Source organism: Coniophora puteana, assembly GCF_000271625.1.
Source record: "Coniophora puteana RWD-64-598 SS2 unplaced genomic scaffold CONPUscaffold_4, whole genome shotgun sequence".
In the NCBI taxonomy this organism is placed as follows: domain Eukaryota; kingdom Fungi; phylum Basidiomycota; class Agaricomycetes; order Boletales; family Coniophoraceae; genus Coniophora; species Coniophora puteana.
In genome coordinates, this window is record NW_006913056.1 from 81,462 (window position 1) to 105,769 (window position 24,308).

At 53.6% G+C, this 24,308-nt stretch overlaps 9 protein-coding genes across 9 annotated transcripts; 4 read left to right on the forward strand and 5 right to left on the reverse strand.

Moving 5' to 3' along the window:
- Positions 1–890: 890 nt before the first annotated feature.
- Positions 891–2,222, forward strand: CONPUDRAFT_120670 (uncharacterized protein; the record flags this gene model as incomplete). The annotated part of the gene is made up of 5 exons (XM_007768414.1): positions 891–1,047; positions 1,107–1,564; positions 1,630–1,737; positions 1,803–2,101; positions 2,156–2,222. 5 exons carry the CDS (start codon positions 891–893, stop codon positions 2,220–2,222), a joined length of 1,089 nt encoding a protein of 362 aa, XP_007766604.1.
- Positions 2,223–2,692: 470 nt separating this feature from the next.
- Positions 2,693–3,934, forward strand: CONPUDRAFT_135952 (uncharacterized protein). The gene is made up of 3 exons (XM_007768415.1): positions 2,693–2,861; positions 2,915–3,259; positions 3,324–3,934. The coding sequence occupies exons 1-3, from the start codon at positions 2,802–2,804 to the stop codon at positions 3,816–3,818; spliced, it is 900 nt and encodes a 299-aa protein (XP_007766605.1). The 5' UTR covers positions 2,693–2,801; the 3' UTR covers positions 3,819–3,934.
- A 149-nt stretch (positions 3,935–4,083) lies between these two features.
- Positions 4,084–6,751, forward strand: CONPUDRAFT_100876 (P-loop containing nucleoside triphosphate hydrolase protein). The gene is made up of 3 exons (XM_007768416.1): positions 4,084–4,227; positions 4,284–5,621; positions 5,676–6,751. Exons 1-3 carry the CDS (start codon positions 4,116–4,118, stop codon positions 6,590–6,592), a joined length of 2,367 nt encoding a protein of 788 aa, XP_007766606.1. The 5' UTR covers positions 4,084–4,115; the 3' UTR covers positions 6,593–6,751.
- A 60-nt stretch (positions 6,752–6,811) lies between these two features.
- On the reverse strand, positions 6,812–8,638 carry CONPUDRAFT_163712 (uncharacterized protein; the record flags this gene model as incomplete). The annotated part of the gene is made up of 11 exons (XM_007768417.1): positions 6,812–7,264; positions 7,328–7,370; positions 7,435–7,450; positions 7,512–7,607; positions 7,674–7,724; positions 7,841–7,886; positions 7,941–8,053; positions 8,107–8,171; positions 8,287–8,443; positions 8,507–8,541; positions 8,604–8,638. The coding sequence occupies 11 exons, from the start codon at positions 8,636–8,638 to the stop codon at positions 6,812–6,814; spliced, it is 1,110 nt and encodes a 369-aa protein (XP_007766607.1).
- A 976-nt stretch (positions 8,639–9,614) lies between these two features.
- CONPUDRAFT_135954 (uncharacterized protein) lies at positions 9,615–11,294 on the reverse strand. The gene is made up of 10 exons (XM_007768418.1): positions 11,233–11,294; positions 11,087–11,134; positions 10,995–11,029; positions 10,788–10,945; positions 10,611–10,675; positions 10,453–10,559; positions 10,352–10,395; positions 10,028–10,293; positions 9,953–9,968; positions 9,615–9,895 (listed from the first exon to the last, which is right to left on the reverse strand). The coding sequence occupies exons 2-8, from the start codon at positions 11,119–11,121 to the stop codon at positions 10,276–10,278; spliced, it is 462 nt and encodes a 153-aa protein (XP_007766608.1). The 5' UTR covers positions 11,122–11,134; positions 11,233–11,294; the 3' UTR covers positions 9,615–9,895; positions 9,953–9,968; positions 10,028–10,275.
- Positions 11,295–12,381: 1,087 nt separating this feature from the next.
- On the forward strand, positions 12,382–14,455 carry CONPUDRAFT_120679 (uncharacterized protein; the record flags this gene model as incomplete). The annotated part of the gene is made up of 8 exons (XM_007768419.1): positions 12,382–12,453; positions 12,507–12,785; positions 12,843–13,047; positions 13,105–13,246; positions 13,303–13,494; positions 13,550–13,615; positions 13,670–13,721; positions 13,784–14,455. The coding sequence occupies exons 1-8, from the start codon at positions 12,415–12,417 to the stop codon at positions 14,453–14,455; spliced, it is 1,647 nt and encodes a 548-aa protein (XP_007766609.1). The 5' UTR covers positions 12,382–12,414.
- Positions 14,456–15,251: 796 nt separating this feature from the next.
- On the reverse strand, positions 15,252–18,468 carry CONPUDRAFT_151654 (uncharacterized protein; the record flags this gene model as incomplete). The annotated part of the gene is made up of 3 exons (XM_007768420.1): positions 15,252–15,339; positions 15,405–16,843; positions 16,897–18,468. The coding sequence occupies 3 exons, from the start codon at positions 18,466–18,468 to the stop codon at positions 15,252–15,254; spliced, it is 3,099 nt and encodes a 1,032-aa protein (XP_007766610.1).
- A 1,124-nt stretch (positions 18,469–19,592) lies between these two features.
- CONPUDRAFT_80877 (uncharacterized protein) lies at positions 19,593–20,513 on the reverse strand. The gene is made up of 3 exons (XM_007768296.1): positions 20,136–20,513; positions 19,955–20,030; positions 19,593–19,904 (listed from the first exon to the last, which is right to left on the reverse strand). Exons 1-3 carry the CDS (start codon positions 20,216–20,218, stop codon positions 19,716–19,718), a joined length of 348 nt encoding a protein of 115 aa, XP_007766486.1. The 5' UTR covers positions 20,219–20,513; the 3' UTR covers positions 19,593–19,715.
- A 434-nt stretch (positions 20,514–20,947) lies between these two features.
- Positions 20,948–23,405, reverse strand: CONPUDRAFT_80879 (RNA-binding domain-containing protein). The gene is made up of 9 exons (XM_007768297.1): positions 23,232–23,405; positions 23,095–23,134; positions 23,005–23,034; positions 22,482–22,917; positions 21,842–22,359; positions 21,349–21,766; positions 21,217–21,278; positions 21,053–21,159; positions 20,948–20,987 (listed from the first exon to the last, which is right to left on the reverse strand). The coding sequence occupies exons 1-4, from the start codon at positions 23,252–23,254 to the stop codon at positions 22,600–22,602; spliced, it is 411 nt and encodes a 136-aa protein (XP_007766487.1). The 5' UTR covers positions 23,255–23,405; the 3' UTR covers positions 20,948–20,987; positions 21,053–21,159; positions 21,217–21,278; positions 21,349–21,766; positions 21,842–22,359; positions 22,482–22,599.
- Positions 23,406–24,308: the final 903 nt, after the last annotated feature.

Consider the following 24,308-nt stretch of genomic DNA (forward strand, 5'->3'; position numbering starts at 1 on the left):
GAGTGGTCGTCAGCATAGTCGCCGATCCGTGCCTGGGCAAATGATCTGCGTAACGATTGCCGTTTGGGGACAAACCTTTCAATCTTGTCGCCTAACAACTCCCAGTACAGTCAACTGTATCCCAACACTGTCCCGACACCTCGATCTCTTCCGTCGCGTGAGTCTGTAGACGTCCGACCTGTCGTCGTTGACACACTTCTCCTCAACCTGTCAAACGGTCGATAGAAACTGTTGCTGATGAAGGCTTCGTCATCAGATCGTACGGAACCGACGGCAATGCCATTCTTTGAACGCCAATCACCTTGATCTCGTGCAGAACGCGTCGGCTCTAGGGGCGGGGCCGCGCATGCATTACGAAGACACAGTAACTACAAGGTACGCGACCATGCAAAAACATTCTCTTGGCAGCCGTCGGCGTCGTCTTGTTGACGACCTCTTTCAGCAAGCAAACACTGGGAATCAGGTCCACGCACGACCACGAGGGCACAACGTAATCGTCGTCAATTGCATTCTCACTATTCGACTGAAAGCGAGCTCGAAAACGTGTCATCAGATGCTCATATGTTCACACAGCTGTCTCCTTCGAATGTGTGCTCAAGTTGCCTCCGCCCCTGGCCAGCAAACGTTCAACGAGAGCCCCCGCATCCAACTTGCGTGTACTACCACCGACCGATTGAAACGGCGGCAAAACCACTCACTTCTCAAGGCGCCCATTGCCGGTGGCAACAGTGCCGATGACCTGGCTGAAAAGCGACGCGACGAGTTTCTCAGAGATTATAGCTTGGCGGTCGCTCTGGCAAAATATAAAACAGAGGCATTTGTGCTGCAAGACCTCAGGCTTCAGCACTTTTCAAAGCTTCTGGGACGTCTTCTCTCATCGCTCAGCCGTCATGTTTAAAAACGCGTTCGCTCCTCTCCTCGCCGCCCTCGTCTACGTCGGCGCAGCGCATGCCTGGTTCCGTGTCGCGTGCACGACTCCCCTCGTCACCGAGCGTATTGACCCGATCGTCTCGCCCGGTGTGATTGGCACTAACCACGTCCACACCGGTATGTATTTCTCCCGCCTCCCATATTTCTATCGAGCTCATAAATCGTCCACCAATCAGTCCACGGCTCGAGCGGCTTCAGCGCCACCTCCAACACGACCGATCTCCGTGCGGGCAGCTGCACGTCCTGCGAAGTGTCCCCGCAGGACATGTCCGCGTACTGGTTCCCGAAGCTGTACTTCAAGGACCCCGCGGACGGGCACTTCGAGGAGGTGCCGAACGGCGGCCTGCTCGTGTACTACCTCCAGCGCGGAGACCAGGAGAAGATCAACGGCGGGCCCGGGCTGACGGCGTTCCCGCCTGGCTTCCGCATGATCTCGGGCGACGTGACGTCGCGCTCGAGCCAGGGCGGGCAGGGGTACGATAATCAGCAGGAGCTGGCGCAGAGCGCGATTCAGTGGTATTGTTTGAGGTATACGACGTCGGACCCTGATTATGTGGGGTATGGGTTCCCCACTACGGACTGCGAGGCGGGGTTCAATGCCCGTATTCAGTTCCCGTCGTGCTGGGATGGCGAGGTGTGTGGTTTATGCTACGGGGTGCTACAGATACTGACTAATGGTTCTATTTTCCTTCTCAATAGAACCTTGACTCGCCCGACCACAAGTCGCACGTTGCGTACCTCTCTGGCCTCGACAACGGCTCGTGCCCCCCGACCCACCCCGTCGGCCTGATGCACATGATGTTCGAGGTCGGCCTCCTTCCCTTCCCCTTCCCTCCCCCGCTCACATTCTAACTCTCCCCTCAACCCTTTAGATCACATGGGACGTCCACTCCTTCGCCGGGCGCTGGAGCGAGCCCGACTGGCCGTTCGTCTACGCGACGGGCGACCCGACCGGGTACTCGCAGCACGGCGACTTCCTGAGCGGGTGGGACTCGGTCGCGCTGCAGAACGCGATCGACAACTGCAACAACCCGAACGACGAGACGGGCAACGGCGTCACCGAGGCGTGCTCGTACCTCACCGTCATCTCTCAGGACACGGCGACGACGTGCAAGGCGGATCCGGTCGTGAACGAGCAGACTGGCGGGACGAACCTGTCTAAGCTTCCTGGGTATGTGTTATTATTTTTTGAGTCTAGGAAATGAGGCTGACTCGTTTGTGGTAGCTGTAACCCCCTCCAGGCTGGTCCGCAGAACGCGACCCTCTACTCGACCTCCAACTGTCCGATCTAAGCGATGGTAGCACGCCATTGACTTGAGGTTCGCGTTGGTCGCGCGAATGGTCTATGAGGATCCTGACGATAAATCAGAGATGGGTCGATGCTCGTCGGAAGTAGATGTTATTTGGGTTTTTATGTGATTATTTGGTTTATATTGTGGATATCTGGATTTCAAGTGTATATAACTAGAGGCTAAGAGCCTGGACTGCAATGTTTTGTGTATAGGAACGTTCTTCAAGCTGTCAATGATATTTTGATATCTGAAGGTAATGGCGTACGTACATCGAAGATACACTATGGGACTTTGTAATATGAAGTCGGATTGCAAGGCTGAGATGATGCTGGGTGACCGGTGAAGCGAGGACTGATTGTCACTCCGGAGTGCTACGGGCAGGCCGAATCATGGGCTAATAGCACCGCCACCATGGCCTGCCTCCAACAGCGTGGGACCATGGTGGGACAAGCGAGGGGAGGACGAGTGGACGACGTCATGGGGGAAACGTGTCGTCATAACGTTAGAGTGGCCTGCTATAAAACATGGCACATCGACTACCCTTACCACTCCAATAACCCACTTTAAAACTAGCACAACATGATCCGCACACAAGCAATCCGCGCCGTTAGGCCCGTCGCTGCACGTTCTCTCCCTGCCGTCCGTCGTCCTTTTCTACATATTCACGCACATGCATCTCACATCATTCTTAGGCCACCCGCACCTACGTCTCAGCAAACCCTTCCCCTCCGCCCCGCCAAGACCCCTCGACGGCAGGCAGCGCACCGCAGGATGGTCCCCGCAGGCCCTCTGTCTCCTGGGACAAGAAGCACACAGAGCCGTCCAAATCAGGCGCGACTATGTACGCCGTAGCAGGTATCACCGCCGCCGGTGGTCTCTGGTACTACTACTCCCAGTCGCAGGGGCAAGACCGTACTGCGAGGAAACGCGGAGAGGAGGATCGCGTCAAGGAGGGCGCGAGGAAGGTCGAGCAGGCCGGCTCGGCGAAGATCGACGAAGCGCTCACGGAGAGCCAGCGCAAGTATGAGGAGGCAAAGGTTCGTTGTCCTCATCATTTTAAATGGCATTCAGCTGACAAGATTGCTACCTCTTCGCCGACAGGCTGCAGCCCAGGATCAGCTGAACGCCGCTCGCAAGTCGATTGACTCCACGACGAACGTTGCAAGCTCGAAGCTCGACGAGGCCCGGCGCCAGGCCGAAGCCAGGTACCACGAGGCTGTCGACGCTGCTGCGAGGAAGTATAGCCAGACGCGCGACGCAGCCGAGCGCACCTACTCCCAGGCGCTCAACTCAGTCGAGAGCGGGTATGCGCGTGCCAAGGGCACAGTTGAAGATGGCTACGAACGTGCCAAGGGTGCCGCCGAGGGTGGGTACGACCGCGCCAAGGGTGCAACCGAGGGCAGCTACGACCAAGCGCGGGGCAAGGCGGAAGAAACAAAGGATGAAGCCAAGAGGGGGTGGTTCTCGTGGCTCTCGTGGGGAAACGAGAAGAAGGACGAGGCCAAGAAGGACGCTTTGAGCAGCTTCCAGCGCGGTGCTGAGAAGGCACAGGCGGGCGAGGAGGAGTTCAAGGTCAAGGCAGAGCGTGCCAAGTAAACGAGTAGATGGAAGTTAAACGTTAAACACGCTTGCTACGATTTATACTTATCAGGTGTAACAAATCGACGGATATGTAGCAGTACCCGACTTTAATCGACTTTGTTGTAATCGTCTGACTCTACGAATGCACATCTATGGGTGAAAATCCGGCAAAGAAACCTAAGGAGAATGAGCCATGAGCTCAGGGGCTAATTTACTTTTCTCGGCGAATGTTCATTTTCGTATAGGACGCGTTCCCCTCTTCTTCCTCAACGCGTCTCTGGTCGCCTCGACCAGTCCAACCTCTCGAAAGTCATGGCCTACTTGCCGGCCTGCAGAAATATCCTGCTTAAACAAACAGAGGAGAAGGTTCCCGCCTTGTTCGCCCTACCGGACCGCAGATTTGTGCACAAACAAACACAGGGCAGTAAGTCCCCACTGTCAACCTCATCCCTCATCCACCATGTATTCAACCTATCTCAGCTCCATCCAGAAAACGCCTCGCACGCACCCTAGAGCCCAAGTCCAACAAGAGGGGTGGCCCCAGCGGCCGACTCGAGGTCGCGCCCAGGACCCAGGACCCCCCGCGCGCGTCCTTCGTCCGCGACACCGTCCCGCACGAGGGCCGCGACGCCGTCTCGCAGAGCCGATACCGCACCGAGCCGCTCGGCACGCGGCCTCCGTCGAGGGCTGAGCGCTCGGGGACGCAGCGGGCGCTTGCGGCGCAGGCGCACACGGAGCGCGAGGAAAGGAGGGAGGAGCGGCGCGCTAGAGAGTTGAAGGAGTTGAGGGAGGCGCAGCGGGCGAAGGAGAAGGAGAGGGAGAAGGAGAGGGGGCGGGTGCGTCGCGGTGATGGTGCTGCTGGTGCTAGTGCCAGTAACATTGCCGTGGCCTCTGGTTCGGGTGCGGATCTCAGCGGCACCCGCGCGGGCCAGATGTTGCAGGACGAGCTCGACTTTTCGACTTCTGTGCCAGCAGCGCGCGATCTGCCGAGAGACTTTACGTCGCCGCCGCTCATGGAGGGTCTGTTGGAGTCGGTGAAGGAGGCGTTGACGGCCGACGCACGGCCGACGCCGATTCAGGCGCTATCGCTCAAGCATTTGTTCAAGGCGCCCAAGGCAGTACAGGCGGATGGTCAAAGCCAGGATCAGTGGAGACAGTACCTCCTCGCATCTGAAACAGGCTCCGGAAAGTCGATCGCATATCTTCTACCTATGCTACAAGACCTCAAGCGCGCCGAGCTCGCTGGCCCCGCTTCCCCTTCCTCCTCGTCCGCAGACGACGACCAGCCCCCGATGAACCCGCGCGCCATCGTCCTCGCACCGACACACGAGCTCTCGCGCCAGCTCGCGGTGTTCGCCAAGTCGCTCCTGCACAACATCAAGCTGCGCGTCGTGTGCGCCTCCCGCGCGAACACGCCGAGCAGCGCGCCAACGCGCGCTCTGTCGCGCCACCGCAGCGCGTCCAAGATGGCGAGGGACTTTGATGGCGTTGTGTTTGACTCGGATCCCGCTGCTGCTGCTGCTGCTGCTGCTGCTGCCGGTGCCGCGCCCGAGTCTGAGGCTGAGGTGCGGAGGCAGGGGTCGCAGCAGGCGAGGCCGGTGGATGTGTTTGTGGGTACGCCGGCGAAGATGCTGGAGCTGTCGCGCGGGCGGGGATGGAATTGGGAGGAGCGAGATCAGAAGAAGAGGGCCGAGAGGGGGCTGGTGGAGGAGGACGGGGAGGAAGGGGCGACGCAGCGCAAGTATTACGCCGAGAAGCCGGAGGTCGGCCTCAAGAACGTGGAGTGGGTCGTGGTCGACGAGGCGGATGTGCTGTTCGGTGCGTTGCTGAATTTTTTTGGTATGCGTTTTCGTGACTGACTGGCTCTTGTAGACCCCGACTTTCAGGAATCCACTCGCCGCCTGCTCGCAGACATCAGCGCTGCCCGCGGCGTTCCCGTCTCGTTTACCCCTGGCCAGCCTCTCCTCCCGGATCCCAACACCAACGCCCATGCCGCGAAGGGCAAGGATAACTCCAGCTCGAGCACGTCTCTCGAGCCCGTCAGTTACCCGTTCAACTTCGTCCTTACTTCCGCGACCATTCCTGCTTCACTCGCGGCCTACCTCGACGCCGCGCACCCCGCACTGACGCGCCTCGCCTCGCCAAACCTGCACCACCTCCCGCGCAACCTGCGGACCGAGTACGCAGGCTGGACGGGCGGCAACAAGAACGCGGACATCGAGCGGCGGCTGCGGCGCGTGTGGTCGGAGGACGCGCTCGCGTGCTACAAGAAGCAGCACCAGGTGCACCTCAGCAAGGTGCTCGTGTTCTGCAACAAGCGGAGCCGGGTGCAGGAGCTCGCGGAGTATCTGGAGGAAAAGGGGATCAAGAGCGTCGCGCTGACGGGTGTGGCGGACGGCCGGCGGCTCGGGAATAATCACCATCTCGACGGGTTCATGCGCGTTAAGCAGGCGTCTGCCCAGGATGACGCTGCGTCTTCATCTGCCCCTGCTGCTGCTGTTGCTGCTTCCGAGGCGTCTTCGACCCCAGCCTCGTCCGCGGACGTCAAGGTGACACCACACGTGATGATCACGACGTCGCTCCTCTCGCGCGGGCTCGACTTCGCGCCGGACGTGCGGCACGTGTTCATCGTCGACGAGCCGCGCAATATGATCGACTTTCTGCACCGCGCGGGGCGCTCCGGGCGCGCGGGCGAGGCCGGGCGCGTTGTCATCTTCAACAAGACGCAGGGGCGCGGGTCGGGGCGGGCGGGGCAGGTTAGGAAGCGGGTCGGGGCTGTTGCTGCGTAGGACGCGGGGGATGGAGTGCAGGTTGGTGTAGCGCTCGTGGAGGGATCATCGGGGTACAGTATACTGTAGCGCTCGTATGTTACATACGATATTGTAACTAGTACGGTATTATGTTCGCTTCAGCCTTTGGTTGATCGGATAATTAATAGCATTGCTCACACCACTCATTCCGGCTTGGTTATTATGTGAACTAGAATACGTTCTCATGCGTGATAAACACTACTGCTGGCATAAACTTTTCTCCCATCTCAAGTAGTCAGCAAAGTCGTCCTCCGAGCTGGTGCTTTCCATCGCGTTCCTCCGTATGTCTATCATCTCTCTGGGTTCAACCCGTTCTGCACCCTTGTATGGCGACACACTCCGAACCTGGGGGCACCGCTCAACCACATGCCGACGCATAACACCAGCCACTTCTGCATCAAGTTCACGCTCGAAGTCTCCAGCATCAATATCAAACCCAAACGGATCCTCAAAGTCGCGCACGAACCCGATCGTCGAATGTTTTCCGCCAGCCGGGCCAGCGGCACACCGCAGGCTCCTCAGCGCAGCAATGGTCGCCTCGTCCGGCTCGTACGCGATCTCGCGCAGGTCGAGGAGGAAGCGCGAGATGAGGACGGCGGAGAGGACGAGGGTGTAGTTGTTCAGGAAGGTGCTGTATGCGTTTGATGGGACCTGGGGATTGTGGATGATAGATGATGAGAAGTCGGGACGAGTATTTTGGGGGGAGGGACGTACGTAGTACAGGATTACTGCTCCGACTTGCACGATGGTGACGACGCTATATCAGATAGCAAGGTTGCGTGAAGGGGGAAGGGGGTTATTGGTGGACATGAGAAGCTTACACAAAGAACATGAGGCCTGAACTAACAGTTTAGCACTGATGAAGTCTAAAAAGCGAATAGACAAAGGGAAGACGTACCGCTAGCGACAACGACTCCAGTCAACGTCGATATGTCAAGCGCTTTCGTTCCTCCGTTCAAGCGGACGATGGTGGTCATCCGTGTAAGAATCATCGCTGAGGCAAGGTTACGGTCGTTCAATCAACCGAGCTCCGTGCTTTTGGCAGGGAGCATTGACATACCCGTAGCGAGAACATCAAACACGCAGAGTGATATGAAGACTAGGGCAGTCACTAGTGCCTGTTGTTTAGAGAAGTTGATCCGGGATACAATTCGGGGAAGCTTACTCCTGCGAGACCATGGCAACAGCGTCGTTAGTTGGACCACTTGTAACTTTCAAGGTAGACGTACAGTGGGTAATCTGAGGGGCTGCAGCCCATGTTAGGTATTTGAGCCTATCAAAAATAATGAGTCTCGTATAAATTGGAACGATGACCACTGGAACTCACTATGTCTAATGCTACCACCAATATCCCGGCAAGGGCAAGTAGGGCAATCATGATGCGGCCTATCATCAAGCGCCCGCGATCCGTCACTGCGTATACCCTCATCGCGAATGATACTTGTTGACACCGCTAAGTCACTGGTCCGAGGAGGAATTATGGGTTCACTCACTGATCGTGGCGATTCGTGTTGGAAACAGTGATATCGAGAAGGTAAACTTGTCTAGGGCGTCGCAGCTATACTCAGACTTTGAGCACAATATTTACATCAGTCGCGCTGATCAGCTTACTAGGAAGGTACGGTGAACATAAGCCCAGTGAGCCAGTAATACTATGAGTTTGCAGACGCACCTGCGGAGTAGAGAGTTTGTACCCAACCGCCCAAATTGAGTACGCAATGATTGGGTATCGGACCATCAGGTATAACAGACTTGAAAAGCGGAATTTCGGTCGCCAGATGAGGTCTACTTCACGTCTCATGTTTACAACAATGTCCCAGACCACAAGTGCTACCGGCAGACTTGATATCAGTAGGCATCCGCGAACATAGTGACTATCATAGGGCAACTTACCTAGTCTGGAGTAGGACGTGAGCTTGGAGATCTGTCTAAAGCCCAACGAATCAGTCTATATTAGCAACGTTGTGGGTACTAAAAAATCAATGCGTACCCCTCTTTCGCAGCGAAGACTATGGCAGCGTCCATTTCTACAGGGGCGAAGAGAGTAAGGGAGAGAATATGAAGGTGACCATAGCTTATAATCTTATACTGCCTATGGGGAGCGCCCACAAATGTGGATATCAAGAGAATACCCGAAATCAAGGGTCTTTCTGCACGTTTTTCGGAGAGGGTTACATCAGTGGCTGTAGTGGGGGGAAGACACCTCGGGCGAGGAGATAAGAAAGAGGGCACCTTCGCTGACCTCCACATGACACAGGGCGAGGCGGACAGACCGCCGGCAGCGAGATGAAGCTGATAGCTATTCGGGCCCGAGCTGTGTAAACATAGCAGTGAAGGGGTGGAAAGCGGATTGCAGAGCCGGCTATTATTAGCTGTTTATCTTGCCTTGATGAAGCTCGTCCCCTTTCATGGGCATCATGAAGGCAGTGAATCTATGCGGTGGTCGTGGACTGTGATGATATAGTATGAGTAGAAGCCCTAGGTAGACTCCGGAATACTCACAAATTCTACTTATAGACTTGATGCTGATGCGAGTATAAGTAACACTGAGGCTGCGACGTGAGAAGCAACATCGAGGCATCAGATCTAGAGTTTCTCGCACTGGAGTTCATGGGCGGTATGAGGAACCATAGTATGGTACTACGTTTGATCAACAGATAACGTACCAGCTGGGTATAGTATGCCAAAGCTGACACCGGTATTCATGAGTGGTGTGGACAGAAGCCAACAAGGCGCGCCGAGTACCGCAAGACCATCGTCGTCCGGTTTTCGCACGCTGCCTCCAACCCCACAGAGACCGAACCTGTTGTTATTGAACACTCAAGCATTTAAATCGAGCATTGTCCTAGATAGTAAGCCTTGAAAGTTTCACCCTCGGACGATTTCTTTTTTGTGACGATAGCCACACAAAAGTTGATAGCATTATTACATCATGCGCTCGTCTGCTTTCTCGTAACGACATAGAATCCCATTTCCTCCACCAGACCTGATTCCGCTTTTCTGGATTGTCCATTAGCCGCAAACGGATCCTTCGACTCGGGTAAGCTTTCGGTTTCTGGATGCATACGCACATCCTCTTCCTGCTTGTCGAACATATAGAGTAGGCAGCGCGAGACGAGAATGGAGGGAAGTACGAGAATGAAGCTATTGAGGAAGATGTTGTATGCAGGTGAAGCCATGCCTCCAGCTTCGAAGAGGTCGTGCGGGAGCTTGATTGACACAGTAATAGACGGTAGCGGAACCGGAAGAATCCTTACTCCCACACGGAAGACTGCGATAACGCTGGGTTTAAGACATGCATGTCAGAGGATGAGTAGGTAGTGCAACGCAGCCTCTTACTTCAGCAACAATGTAACTTTAAGACGCGTGGGCATCAATGAAGAGTATCTCCGATCAATGCACTGAAGGACATACCACTGATCATTACAAGCCCGAATAGCTTCCTTGTGCTGAGCGCTCGGATTCCTCCGTTCCTGCGAACGATGGCCGCTAAGCGAGGAATGATCATTGCTGCCCCCAGGTCCCGTCAGATTATGCAGTCGGACACGGGGGAAAGTAAGAAGCAATTTCCTTACCCATAGCTAGCGCGTTTAACACGCATAAGGCTATAAAAGCCAGGATAGTCACTAGCGCCCGCCACTTGATCAGAAGAATCCACATGCTCATGCCAATACTAACTCCTGGAATTACTGTAAGTTACGCTTACAAAGCCTTGCACATGATCGAGTAAGGACGTACATTGGATAATCCATAAAGAAACGATTCACAGCAGGAATTCGGCACTGAACGATCAGTCGTAAATTTGAAGCTCAGCTTCCAAGAGCTAGTGACCTACTTACCATGTTCGGAAGTATCACCATCAAGGCAAATGGCATGAACGGAGACAACCTGACCGGACGAATCTTGAGCTGATTTCTTCTTATATACAATTGCAATAGGAATGCAACTTGATTCCATCTGAGTCACGAATACTGGGGATAGAATACGATATACTCACTGATCGTTGCAACGTTGGTCGGAGACAATGAAGATGAAGTAGTAGACATGTCTATGATATGGCAGCTATACAGAGACATTCATCAACGGTCCCATCGGAATGGGATGGTTGTCTCACTGCGTGTGGGTTAGGAAAAACGTCAGCATAGTCATCCGTGCATGATACCAGATTGCGCACCTGTGCGTCAGCGTCTCTGTGCAGAGCCGTCCACATAGAATACGCTACGACTGGATATCGGGAGACCAGGTAAAGGAAGCTCAAGAAGTGACACTTGGGTCTCCAGATGGCATCTACCTCGCATCCCATGCTCAGTACGAGGTCCCAAATGGCGAGTGCTGATGAAATGATCAATAACGTTCTTGTGAGATAAACATTGTAACGTACCTAATCTGGAGTATCTTGCAAATCTACATAATTGTCTGCGTACGGACCAGATTAGGTTCTGAAACAGCAACATGAAGTGGGAGATATCGTACGCGTCTTGAACAGCCTGAATAGAGGTAAAGTTCATAGTCTATCTCAGGCTGAGAAACGCGGGCGGTCACCGTGAGGGAGGGAAGAGAGAAGCTATTATCTTATACGGCCCCGGAGAACGACCCGGGAAGGTCTCGTGGTATCGTACCTTACAATCAAGGGGCGAATTGCGATCTCTTCGCACGGTACAAATCAATGAGCATAGGATGCTCAAATTGCCTACATGACGATACAAGAGTCATTGAAAACGGGGATACAGGCTGTCAGGAACACTTGCCGCAAGATTGAAGAGAATGCCATCCGCGCCCGAGAGCGATAATAGCCTCGAAGCTTGGAATAGAGCGATGACTAGGTCTGGTGCTCTCCCTTTTTATTTTGATGAGCTCCGTACTAATTTCACTGACATCACAAAAGCAGTGAAGTCACGGATTAATAAAATGCCCATGGGTCTTCCAGATCTGGTTCCTGTTCTGTGATGATTTAACATCCTTCAGGGCACAAAAGCTCAAAATAAACTCCGGCATACATACAAAAAGCCTGTTATGTTCTGTAGCACTCTAGGACCTGATGGTGATGCGAGGCAAGTACTCCTGCAGCAGCATATGGGGTTGCCTTCTAAGATATTAGATCGTGAATATCCTCCGGTGGATCAAAGAGGCCGCGCACCAGTGAAACACCCGCATACACATATCAGTCCCGCTTGTAACTTCCATCATGTTGAGTTTGTGTCTGACTCGAGGATTATCCCGGGTTGATTTCAATATACCGTGCAAGATGGGAGATATCACATGGATCTATCTGGTCTCTCCTACGTGTTGGTGAACTTTTCAAAATAAAGCTACGCTCACCTAGCTGCTCAGCGTCCAAAGTTCTCCAAGCGGCGGGTACAGGTCGACAGCATGATTCGCTGTGGGTTTCAGGGTCCTCAGGTAAAGGCTGGATGTGAAGAGGGGCTCAAGAGCTTGTCTAGATTACGAAAGCCCTTGAATAAATTTGCATGGATGACTCTGCATGGATACAGAAGCACAGCGATGAAAGTGCGAACAACAGTTGCGCGCCGCGGCCAACCGCAAATGCATGGCGACACAGCCACATGTTGTTAAAAACGTGATCGGAGGCTATGGGAAGCTGCCAATCACCCGCTCATGTCGACTTCTGCAGACTCCCGGTCCATCTCGTCGGGCCTTGGGACCATGCAACGTGACGTCGCTCCAGAGATGTCTGTGCAGCTACGAGCTCGCTATGCTTAAAAGGGACTCTCAGCGACAGAAAGTTGGCTTTCAAACGTCCATTCTCGCTTGACCACGAGCCTCTTCAAAGTCTCCTCATTATGCCTGCTCAACAGTTTGATACGCCTCCTGTCCTCATAGTGCGTCCTCTGCTGTTCTCTTCCCTCTTTAAGATCTAATGCAGAGTTTGTAGGCTGGCGCAGGCCCAGCAGGACTCATCGCGGCCCTCGTTCTACTCCGCAACGGTGTGCCAGTCCGGCTCATCGAGAAGAATGACTTCCTCCACCCTGGCTCTCGGGGATGTGGCATCCAACCCCGTACGATGGAACTTCTTCACCAACTTGGAGCCACAGATCTCGTCCGGGCTCTTTACCCGCTTGGCAGCAACCGTTCCTACCGGTTCGGCACTCTCGATATCGTGAGAGATGAGCCGTTCGTCGAGCTCAAAACCAGCACAGTTCATCTTCCATACGTACGTCAGCTTTCGTTTCTGTGTGCAGCGTTCGGAGGTTTAACTCATTGTTTACAGCCCAACCCACTCATGATCGGCCAGTGCGGCTTCGAGGGCTACATCCGGAGTCATCTCGCCAAGTACGGCTGTGAGCCTGAGCTGGGCACGGAGTTGACCACGTTCGAGCAAGACGAAAACGGGGTCACTGCCCATCTCTCCAAGAATGATGGCAATAAGGAGACCGTGCACGTCCAATACCTTATCGGCACTGATGGGGCGCGAGGTAAGCGCTGGTTTCGTCTATCTGCTGTCTGTAAGCAAGGCTAAGCGAGCTCTGAAGGTGCTACACGCAAGGGTCTTGGACTCTCTTTTACTGGAAATACGCCTGACACGTTCCGGATGCTCGTTGGCGACGTGCGAATGACCTGCGACAAGCTCGATTACAACCACTGGCATCGATTTGGCGATTTCAAGTCAAAGACGTAATTCATCATCCCTTCTGCATACCGACACCTGGTCTGACATAAACGTTCTACAGCGTCATGCTGCGTCCCATGCGCGAAGTCGGTGTTGACAACGATGGATGGGCGTTAATGATCGGAGGTCCCGAGATCGACATCGACAAGCTGCTCGACCCGGAAGGAAGCAAAGAGGTCATCTTCGCCGTGATTCAGGAGGCCGTGCCGGCCGAGATACAGTTCAAGGAACTCGTTTGGAAAGGCCAATGGAAGTGAGGGTTCCTCTGATCTTCTCCCCGATACGCCAGTCTCATCTTCACATCACAGGCCGAACATGCGCATGGTTGACAAGTTCGGAGTCGGGAGGGTGTTCGTTGCTGGTGACGCTGCGCAGTGAGTCTGATTTGTCTCGGTCATAGGGATGTCGCAGCTAACGTCGCCTCGTAGCGTTCATAGCCCCACCGGTGGCCAAGGCCTCAACTCCAGTGTGCAAGACGCTGTAAGCCCCTATATTTCCCACCCGTCCCACTTAAGAACTCAAATCGGCCGCCTATTGCATAGATCAACCTTTCTTGGAAACTCGCGCTCGTCCTCAAGAACCTATCACCGCCCTCCCTTCTCGACTCGTACAGCGCAGAGCGCCTCCCCGTCATCGCCGAGATGCTAAACATCACCACCGAGTTGTTTAAGAAGACAGCATCCGGCGCGGACGACGCGTGGAAGCGCGAGGACCGCCTACGCATGCTCGGCGTCAACTACCGCCGGTCGCCGATCGTACTCGAGGAGCGCAGCACGGGTCTGGATTCGGAGTCCATGGCAGCGTATGGGGATGCGGTAGAGGGAACGACACCTGTTGCGGGTGATCGGGCACCGGATGCGGCTAGACTGGTGGACGCAGAGGGAAAGGAGTATACGTTTTTCGATCTGTTCAGGGTGACGCACCACTCGGTGCTCATTTTCGCGTCCGATGTCAACTCTGCGAAGTCTATCCTTGATTCGCTGCAGAAGCACTCGGAGGACGCCATTCGTCCCATCGTCGTTCTGCCCCAGGGCGCCTCAGGTGGTTCGGGCGGTGCTCTCGCGCTCGTCGATCGAGACGGTCACGCGTACTCCGGTTACAAGGCTACTGAGGGTGAGACAGTAGTCGTTATTCTCCGCCCTGATGGCTTTGTCGGTGCAGTCGTCAACGACGTCGAAGGAGTGGGGAGATATCTTCAGAAAGTTTTCTTCTAGGACTCCTGTGTTGGTTTGACTTTGTTTAGATCTCGAAAATCAATAAAGGTACGAAGACGCTCAGTGCTGATCCTGCTGTAGATCATGCACCAAATAATCAGATTTTCTCTGTGTGTATGTATCAGAATGCGAGCATGGTTCGAGTAAATGTTGGTACGCTAATCATGCAAAGTAGCGAATTTCAGTGTTTAATCGGAATGTAATATGGCTTCCACCCTCGATTCCCAACATCGTTACCCTGTTGCCCTCTATCCTCAAATTAAGACGTTTTGGCCTATATCGTTTTGGCAGCCAGAAAAGGCGACGTGTATCCATCCTAAGCCAGCCATCTGCATCCAAACAGATATCGGACCAAAGCGAACTATCGAAACAGACTTTCCGAGTCTTATCACGATCCTTCACCTCGTATGACCAGTGATGCTCGGGACCAGTCGCCGGCTGCTTCAGAGTTACGATATAGTCGCGAGAGTACATTCGCGTGAATCCTGGTGAATGCTCGATGCTGTTTGAACACAGCAATCTTTCAACGGCCTCGGGTCTGGTTTCAATCTGAATGATATCGTTTGTTGTCCTCCTCCATCGAAAGTGCTTGACACCTCCACCTCGAGTTTTCGTGTACCAGTAGTCAATTGAGTCGCGGCGCACCAAGCTCATCTCGTAAAATGCGCCATAGCCATCCGTTTCGGCTCTGAATTGTGTCAACATTTCGACTTTGCCATTTTCCAGAGATAAAACTGTAAACATGAAAACCTTCGAGTCGCCTTGGGTATAGATGGCCGCTACTAGGGTTTCGTCTTCAGAGAAACTGATTCGGTGGAAGAGGGTCGCCATCAAGGAAGTAGTTCCAAGAAGAATACGAGAGCTCCTTTCCCAAATTTGAAACTCTTGTGCACGTGGAGGGTTGATTGAACGGACGGCGGGAGATATTGAGCCTCGGAGACATACGTACTTCGACTTGGGCGAGAAACTGTGGTGTTTAAAGGGCGCGTCCCAATACGCTTTGTCGGACATTAAAGGGGTGGTGTCCGGGTCAGATGTAGGATGACTGACGAGGTGGAACCCATCTCCCGGGTCATATGCGTAGATGCGTAAGTTGCTCCCAGGTTCCCAGGAGCGGTGCAGAGCTGGGACGTTCGAACGCTGGGGGTTAGTCGACTGGGAAGCTTGACGAACACTGAGAACCGATATAGTCCCTGTGGCTATCCCATCATGCCGGCCATGTACCAAAGCTCCTACCCATTCCGCCTTTTCGGACGCCCATAAAGTCCGGCTTGATCCGCAAATGCTAGAGATCCTATCGCCTACTTTTACTCCGACGAGTCCGGTAGAATATATCAAGGGCTCAATGAGCGGTTTGAGCGGATTTTGGATGGGTGATTGGGCATTCGTGGTTATCAGGGATCCGTCTGGAACTGAACCATCGGTAGTATGCTTGACCGCAAACACGTCAACTTCGGTACCTCCATCGGTGTATGTGGTCAAGTGAATGATCCAGTCGTCGTTGGGGCTAAATATGACCAGACATGGTTTCAGCATATGAGCGCCGCAGCGTGTGTTGTCAACTTGGAGCGCTCGGCCGCTGGTGGCACTGAAAACAGCAATGCGCCTTCCGATGTGAAGCAATAGGAGATCGTTTTTGTTGGAGAACTCCATTGTTCCTGGGATGCCAAAAGATTCTCTGTCAAAGCCTGTGAGAGAGACAAGAGTTACGGAGTAATCCAACAGCCGCTCGACGGTTTCAATCCTGTAGATACGAATCCTTAGGAGTGTACCGCTGGCAGTGTCATGCAAAGACATAAGAGCCATCTTATGCCCATCATGGGATAGTGCGACGGCCTCGCATGGACATGTCCTTTCTGTTGGAAAACAGTCGAGAACCACGGGTGTACCACTTGGTAGATGCCATAGGGAGAGCTCGTGGGACAGTTTGCGATACAGGGCTAGATAAGAGCCATTGTAATGCACCGAAAGGAAGTCCGTGCGAATGAACGGAACTTCAAATTGGGTCAAAAGACGCCCTGTCGTCGTGTCCCATATCTTGACGGAGAACAATGGCCATTCGTTCTCTCCAAGTCGTGTCAAGACTGCAATCTTGGAGCCATCGGGTGACAGGGAAGTGGCGTCTATGTTGACAAATTTCGTCTCTATCTCACGCGTGACACAGCTCCATTGATCATCCAAGCCTTCCTCGAACAAAACCACTGATTCCTCGGAAATCCCATAAGTAGCACGAATACGCGACTGGGATGGGCAACACGGCAGGGCTGATTCGTAGATATGGAGGGCGGAAGAGCTGATCGGATCGAAGAAATCCAGGGTCATCCGCCAGGCGTCATGGAGCAAATGCAAAACAAGGTCTTTCTGCGCAAATGGCTGCTGGGACCAAGTCTAGAGTCACCAAGAGTTAGCTGACTCAACGGCCTTATAAGTACTCAACTTACCATGATGAGATCACGGGCAGCTCTAAGCATCTGAGCTCCAGTACCGAGCTCGCCGAGTACCGCGTAGACCTCAATAGCATGTAATAGTCGGCGTTCAACAAAGTCCGAAATCGCGCCCATCATCCCGTTTTCTGGTACGCATAGTTGGAGATGGTACAGCCAATGTCGACAGGAATACACGAGGGCTTGGGGAACTGAGTCACGCTTTTGTGGAAATCCAAGAATTTCCTCGTGAAGGAATGACGGGTCACGAAGACCGCATATATCACGCTTCAACAGCCTTGCCATGGTCTTGAAGCAGCGAAAAGACAGCTGATGGTGTTGCTCAGAGGAAACATCCGCCTGGCCCATCATACCGAGATTACCGTTTTGCAAAAAGTCCCGGAAAGACGTATGGTAGATCTGAACAACATCGGTGGATGCGGTAGGAGGAACAGATATTAGGGCTGAAAAGGGTAGGAGCAGTGAACAGATGTCGATAGCGAAAAGGTCGCGTAATCCATCTAAGGGAAGGGGCTCAGCAAGGTCGACGATCAAGCGAAGGTAATGTTCTGCTTCGTTGCGAACCGAGGCTTCAACGCTGTTCATGATAGAAGTGTACAGGTGGTCAATGTCGCCCCAGATACCCTCTACATTACCGCGTAGCATGCTGCAAACCAGCTGGAGACGATCCCAAGGTTCATGTTGATCGACGAGCCTAACAATCGTAGCTGCAAAAATGAAACGACCGTGAGCTCGCTCCGATAGCATCAAGAAATCGTCCGGATGAGGCCATTGCTGCGGAATAGAGAAGTCGAAGAGTGCGTGATTGTTATATATGAGATCGAATGAGTGTCTCAAAAAGAGGTCAACATCCTGGCGGCTGTCATAATCTTCGACCTGTAGGGGTTTCACGACATCTCTCAATTCCTGGTTGTGCATGGCAGCACGTATCTGAGGCCATAGTCTGCTGGTGACGATGATGTTGTGAATGGGAAGGGACTGGTTTCGAAGCAGGCCGAAGATGGTGAAGATGAATGGTTTAAGATGAGACAAGCCGTCTGCAGTACCCTCATCAAGTGCGTCCAGGATGAGCGACTGGCCCAACTGGCCCCTCCAAACTGTAGCAGCGAGATCCTTAAGAGGAATAATGACGAGCTTCTCGAGCTGATCCTGATGAGACTTTTCGAGGGTGAGGAGAGCGGGGTCATCAGCGATTGCTCTCGCGATAATGTCTCTAGCGCGATGGTGCTGCAGTCCTAGCTGGTATGCAATCGTGAGAAGTACATGCTTGAAGGTGGTTCGCTTGGCATGCTTCCTGGAAAAGAAGAATGTGGCCGCGAGCTTGCCCTCACCACGCAAGTGATCAGTAAATGTGTGCGCGATGGATGACTTCCCGGAACCGGCCTCGCCAGAGATCCAGATGACCTTGCGGTCAGTGTTATTGACGAGCTCCTTGAGGTCTTGAAGGATGTCCGCCCTGGTTCCCGGAAGGCATCTAGAGTGCGGTTGACGTTCCGATGAGTCATAGATAGCGCCTTGCGCGCACTCCTGAGAGAGCTTGTACCACCATTCCTCGCGACTGCTACCCATGTTGATCGCGTGGAACTAAACAGTCGGAAGGAACGTGAGTGGTTTGTAGCCGGGTATTAGAGTAGCCCAGACTGCAACCTTCGATCTTCGTGAACGGTACGTCGGTGAGCAAAGCCGAGGTCACTGAGTCTGAGCGTGCACAGGTATGCAGCTTCAAATTGCTGTACAGTGCTATACAACGGACTCCAGCGTCCACGTGCTTATTGCCGAATATGTGCGCAGATAAGCGCTGGACCATCCTGACGCGTTTTCCCGTAGGACCTGACTAGGAGAGGCCCCAGCTTATCGTCCTGATTTTCTGAGATGAAGATGAAATAAGGCAGCCGAGAAAACCGATATCTCAAGTTCGCCAGCTAACACTGGTCCGAGCTTACACTCCCACGCGGTTCAGATTATCCTAATCTCGGATGTAGGCGTACAAGCGATGCATCGAATAATACGAGGGATAAAATCCTTACGCAACGTTCCGCCCAACCCCGGGATGAGCGTTAAGGAACGCCTGACTGACGGACACGAGGAACTCACGCAAACTCCCCAATGACGTTTCCAGTAGGGTAGTACTCGCAGACATAGTACTGAGCTTTCTACGGGAGAAGAGAAATTTACGTGAGCATGAATGGCAGCCAGGCACTTCAGGCGAAAGAAGCCTACGTCATAACTAGCAGGGAATATGCCATCGCACACCGCAACGGCACAGCCAAGCTGCTTGGTGTTCTTCCGGCGACTTGCGTCCAGTGCGAATACATCAGGAAAATGACAAACCGTTTTACCGGCATATGCATTATCCTGACTTTGCCGAGATGAACCTACTTTTTCGGTATTTTCGGCTCTTTACTGGAGAATATTTGGCTAGAACACCGCATCAGTGGCATTTTAGATGCAATTCTCGTTATGAAGAGTAAGCTATGAGTCTTTCAAACCGACTTGAATCCTCAAATGTAGCAGAATTGCGGTTTCAACTTTTGGGAAAGTAGGTTCACTCTGGCAAAGTCAGGAAAGTGCGGTTAATGCACGTGTCAAAATCCTGATGCTAAGTGGGGTTGCTGGGGTCGTATTGCGCTACATGAGGATACCCCCGTCAGCGCGAACGATAAGGAGGGTGAGACAACGCTGGAAATACACACAAGCTTCGCTATCCCAGTTGTTGATAGCATTGATAGCAGTGTAGTTACCGGTTCCCGCGGCGAGGTTCTCTACGGAGTGAGAATGAGGAATATCAGTTGATACAAGCGCAGAAGATAGGGGTATCACCGTAGGGACTGATATTTCCTCCCGTGCTCGAAAGTGCACTTCTCCGCCCAAGGCTGAGCTGCGCTCGCGGGAGTTGCGTTCCACGCGAGAGGCTGGGCATCGTACTTGGCCCTCTCGGCATTGTGAACGGCGGGGTAGGTCTGCTCGGCGATGCCCCGAGACATGATAGGAGCCGTCTTGCATGTCTGAGGGCTGTTAAGCACACTTCTTCCAGGAGCAAGTTAAAAGGGCATACCTTTGAGCCAGCCAGGGCAGGAGAGACGGAGATAAGGATAGTGGAGAAGGCGACAAAAGATACGAAATTGAACATCCTAAAAGACAGGCAACGGAAAAAGAAGGTGAGGAGACAACAAGCGGAGAAAGGTGATAGCAAATTGTCAAGAGGGACCAGTTTTGGACGTCCAACATTTACGTACCCTATGTTTGTAGTGCCGGCAGATTCACCCAGTCTCCCCGGCAACGAGAGACGATCTTCAAGCCCACGCGAGACGTCCTCCATACGAGTTTGAAGCATACGACGCACGTCGCACGTCGGTCAGAGGATGGCGACAGACGTCGACGAGCGTGTTCCAGGCACCATGACTAGGCACCATCGAATCGAGCATGATGAAGTTATCGGTCATTGATCGCTATACAGATTGCTACTTGACCGAGTCCAGCTCCAGCAAGCCTTTCCTCGTTAAAGACTTTATGGCAAAGTTCCTCGAGAACGGCCTGTGAGGCTTGAGCTTGAGCAGGAATTCATGTTCGTGTCAGTAACTTGACTTCCCAGGATTGAACGCTTATATGCATGAGCCTGTCGGATATGTGATGTTGACTGGGAAACCATGAAGCCGTGTGGCAGGCAGCTGCAGCATCGAGGTGGTGGTTGCCAGACGACATAATGTACCAGATTCAGTGGGTGACGTGGTCATAAAGCGCATAGGCCCCTATCTTACGGTCACATCCTAAGCTGACTCCGCGCGGATCGGAGTTGAACATTGAATCGTAAACCACCGTTGGGAGATCGGGGAGTCTTGGGAAAGTATGACAAAAGAAGCCTGGTTTGGCGGTATTGTTCGGGTGTATGTCACGAGATTCGACAGCGGTCGGCGCACTCATATCTTTTGGATGGCTCAAACCAGCGCGGACAACACGCTGGCGCCGTTCGCCGTTCTGTAATTCAACAGATGGGCGTTAAGCTATAAAAAAGGGCTGAGATAAGAGCTCACAATGAACCTACTCAAAACCGAATGTCAATTACAGGAATACGGGCCGTACATGTGTTACTGGAAAACGAAGTACCAAAGTCAATAACGACGAAAGCGGCATATCATTTGACGCGTGGACCGACCTTCCTGAACTCTCGCGCCTGATCATAAGTTAGGCGCTTGAACCCTATCTTTTTCACACCTGAGCGAAGGTTCACGGGTTCGGGACCGACGTACGTTCTCAACGGTGCTTTATCGAAGAACGGTTAATTGAGCTCGAAGACTTCGAAGACAAAAAAAGACAGACCTCGTTTGCCCGACGACTCCCCGGAGACCTGAGGACGAGTCTCGTGCCTGCCATGTAGTCGCCTGCCCGTGCGACAACGCTTCCGGTCAGCCGCCCAGGAAGCGCGGAGGACAAGCTTAGGTTTAGACGCACCGGCATTAGATCAGGTTCAAAGACCCTTTACGCATCCCAAATCTGTCCCTTTCGTCCCCATCTTCTGCCTTCGAGGGAAAGCGACCGATGCTCGCGCTCAAATTTGACGTTCAAGTTTAATATTGACTGACCCTAGGCTCTATTAGGAGCCTATAGTCGGCGAGGGCATCAAGGCGTGTGACTGTTATGACGGAATGTGGAGGCGCCAGAGGCAGGAGTATGCCGTGGAGATGTATCATGAACTCAACGCACGAACCACGACCCCAGTTGATTGAATTAGTCGGCATGTAATTGGTGACGAACTTCCTGGAGGTTATGCCATGGGATCCTACGGTTGCGTCTTTGGGGAAATTCTCCGCAGCTAGGAACAGGTGTGGAGCAACGCGCGTCTGAAGCTGGCGCCCGACCGGTGCTAAGGCTGGTGTAGGGAAAGAAGTTGAGGATGTACGCTCAAAGAAGAGAAGCAAAGATGGGTAAATGGCGAGTCACTTACTATAGGCTTGGTGAAGATGCAGGTGACGGGGTGGCATCTGATTCCACGGAAGGGATGTAGATGCACTTTACTCTAAAGAATTCGCCGCCCCTGAGTTACACACGAGAGCTTCCTCGACATCACGACTTCGAGGCGGTGGATTGCTCAAGCGCTCTTGTTCTCCCGCCACGCCATGGAGCAATAGCTAGGAGTAACATCTTGCCCGCAGCAGAAGCCACCTTGTTTTCCAACGCTCCACCCTGGACCCATGCTAAAAGAGACACCCCAATAATACTTTCGTCAAGGCTACAGGTATGGCTAAAATGTACATACTGTATGTGCGGCAAACACGAGACAACCCCAGAAAGATGGACGTTACAGAGGATGAGAGCAGGAAGAGAACATTGTGATGGTCGAACAGGAACTCAGCATGGTGTTGTAATGAAACGAGGCTTTGGATGGATGGAATGGGGATGAAGACGACCCAGAAGACTGACACAAAAAGACAAGAATGCTACAGACATTTGGCCCTGGGTATACTTACTGCGCCACAATCACAAACGCAACGTGCATCAAAAGGGATCGGCGGAACCGGAAAAGTGAAAATGATTCTCGTCAGCATTGGCTCTGCCTTGGGAGTCACTGATAGGCAAAGGCATACCTTACAGAAACACGGCGTTTCCTCCCATGGCCAGCGCTTGCACCCGAGTTCCGTCCACAGGCACGCGCGTACACATACCCATGGACGCCCAGATGCGGAGCGAGTGCCCCAGGTTGGCTCAGTAGCCGCCGCCACCTCCGTAGCCACCACCTCCCTGATAGCCGCCGCCGCCGCCCTGGTACCCTCCCCCTCCACTGTACCCTCCACCTCCACTGTACCCGCCACCACCGCCACTGTAGCCACCGCCACCGCCACCGTAACCGCCTCCTCCGCCGCCAGAGGGTTTGGCGTTGGCGACGTTGACACGGATCGTGCGGCCGTCAAGCTCGGTCTGGTCCATTTGGCCCATCGCAGCATTAGCTTCCTCAGCAGTGGTGAATGTGACGAAGCCAAAGCCGCGCGAGCGCCCCGTCTCGCGGTCGCGCATCACGATCGACTGTTGAGGGGATTCAGGTCAGCAATGAGAACCCATGAATCTAGGAAGGAGCGTCGAGGAGCGGGGGCAACAAAAGTCGGGACGCACATCGGTAACTGCGCCATAGCGCCCGAAAGCCTGCGGATCAGGGGCAAGATCAGGACGGGTACAGGGAGGGCAAGATAAGAGGGTACGAACATTACGCAAGCCATCGTCACCGGTGCTCCAGCTCAGATTCCTGGAACGTTTGATAACGCCCGCGTCAGTATGTGTATCAAAAATTTTGAAGGAAATGGAGATGCCGAGAAGATGCCGAGGATAAAATGACGACTTACCCAACGTATAATTTTGAGCCCATGATAACGATCGACCGATTGAAATCGTCGAAGTGAAGAAAGACAGATGAGATAGACTCGAGTCGATCGAGTCAAGGGCGATCTCAGAAAAGGTAAAAGTGAAAAAACACTAAAACCCGGAAACGTCCCACCACAGAGGGGGAGGCAGAGACGAGAGGGAAGGATGAAGGAGTCTGAGCTGCGGCACCCCATATATACCCATTCTCTCGTGGGTCTTTTTCAGACTCCTCTGGACGCATTTGGACGGATCCAGCGTACGCGCGTGACCCATCTGGCACCGGCCCTTCAGACTGGCTTGTAGCGCGTACACCCCGGGCCAGCTCTTCTCTCGGCCTACCTCTCCAACCCTCTATCAGTCCGTCTCTAGACTTCGGTCTAAGTCTGAGATCCAGGCTCTGGACCCACACACAATTGGGCAAGCGGGCGAGTAGGCCGAGCTCGGGACGGGTGGCTGCCGTGCGGTCCCGATGATTCGGAGGGACTTCAAGTTGACAGCAAATAAAGCTCAACAGTGCAAGCCGGGCACGGGTCTACAGTACGGACTCAGAGGAATGAATAGATCTGGCCCTCACCTGGGTGGGGCTCTTTCTGTTCCGCGGAGTTCGAGCGCCTGGTCTACGGTGTGGCCTATGATCTCTATTTGTCTCCATTGGAGGCCTATCCGACTCCTGAGTCTACCTGGGCATTTGTATTGCGGTAAACCTTGAGGCCTGAGGACTTAGGGGTCGCATCAGACGCTCACCGTTCGGGAGCGGGCGAAAATTTGTCGCGCCAAAGGCCATTCACCCACGGCCTTGCTTGGGGCAGGACGGGCGAGGCTGGCTGGCTCGATCAAGGACATTTGAGATTCGATGGGGCGGGACCAGCAGATCGAATAGTTTCAGATGTCAGCGAGCAACGGGGTGTGTCTGATTCATGCACACAACAACACACGTATTATATAGCTAGAGGATAAGGTACATGAACCTGGCTGTCTCGGATTTACGACAAGTCTTGGGACCAGTGCGACTAGTGTCTTGATGCATCGATGTCTCTTGAGCGCCGAAAAAAAGATGA

What these genes read in the sequence shown, in the direction of transcription:
- CONPUDRAFT_135952 (XM_007768415.1), top strand. Translation starts at nt 2,802, where the DNA reads ATGATCCGCACACAAGCAATCCGCGCCGTTAGGCCCGTCGCTGCACGT. An exon ending in CTGCACGTTCTCTCCCTGCC is followed by an intron (nt 2,862 to 2,914) that starts GTCCGTCGTCCT and finishes CATCATTCTTAG; the next exon opens with GCCACCCGCACCTACGTCTC. An exon ending in GCAAGTATGAGGAGGCAAAG is followed by an intron (nt 3,260 to 3,323) that starts GTTCGTTGTCCT and finishes CTTCGCCGACAG; the next exon opens with GCTGCAGCCCAGGATCAGCT.
- CONPUDRAFT_100876 (XM_007768416.1), top strand. Translation starts at nt 4,116, where the DNA reads ATGGCCTACTTGCCGGCCTGCAGAAATATCCTGCTTAAACAAACAGAG. An exon ending in GCACAAACAAACACAGGGCA is followed by an intron (nt 4,228 to 4,283) that starts GTAAGTCCCCAC and finishes AACCTATCTCAG; the next exon opens with CTCCATCCAGAAAACGCCTC. An exon ending in CGAGGCGGATGTGCTGTTCG is followed by an intron (nt 5,622 to 5,675) that starts GTGCGTTGCTGA and finishes TGGCTCTTGTAG; the next exon opens with ACCCCGACTTTCAGGAATCC.
- CONPUDRAFT_80877 (XM_007768296.1), bottom strand. Translation starts at nt 20,218, where the DNA reads ATGGAGGACGTCTCGCGTGGGCTTGAAGATCGTCTCTCGTTGCCGGGG. An exon ending in GCCGGCACTACAAACATAGG is followed by an intron (nt 20,031 to 20,135) that starts GTACGTAAATGT and finishes CCTGTCTTTTAG; the next exon opens with GATGTTCAATTTCGTATCTT. An exon ending in CTGCCCTGGCTGGCTCAAAG is followed by an intron (nt 19,905 to 19,954) that starts GTATGCCCTTTT and finishes AACAGCCCTCAG; the next exon opens with ACATGCAAGACGGCTCCTAT.
- CONPUDRAFT_135954 (XM_007768418.1), bottom strand. Translation starts at nt 11,121, where the DNA reads ATGAACTTTACCTCTATTCAGGCTGTTCAAGACGC. An exon ending in ACAGAGACGCTGACGCACAG is followed by an intron (nt 10,676 to 10,787) that starts GTGCGCAATCTG and finishes GTCTCTGTATAG; the next exon opens with CTGCCATATCATAGACATGT. An exon ending in TGGTGATACTTCCGAACATG is followed by an intron (nt 10,396 to 10,452) that starts GTAAGTAGGTCA and finishes CTGATCGTTCAG; the next exon opens with TGCCGAATTCCTGCTGTGAA.
- CONPUDRAFT_80879 (XM_007768297.1), bottom strand. Translation starts at nt 23,254, where the DNA reads ATGGGCTCAAAATTATACGTTGG. An exon ending in GGCTCAAAATTATACGTTGG is followed by an intron (nt 23,135 to 23,231) that starts GTAAGTCGTCAT and finishes CAAACGTTCCAG; the next exon opens with GAATCTGAGCTGGAGCACCG. An exon ending in GTGACGATGGCTTGCGTAAT is followed by an intron (nt 23,035 to 23,094) that starts GTTCGTACCCTC and finishes CCTGATCCGCAG; the next exon opens with GCTTTCGGGCGCTATGGCGC.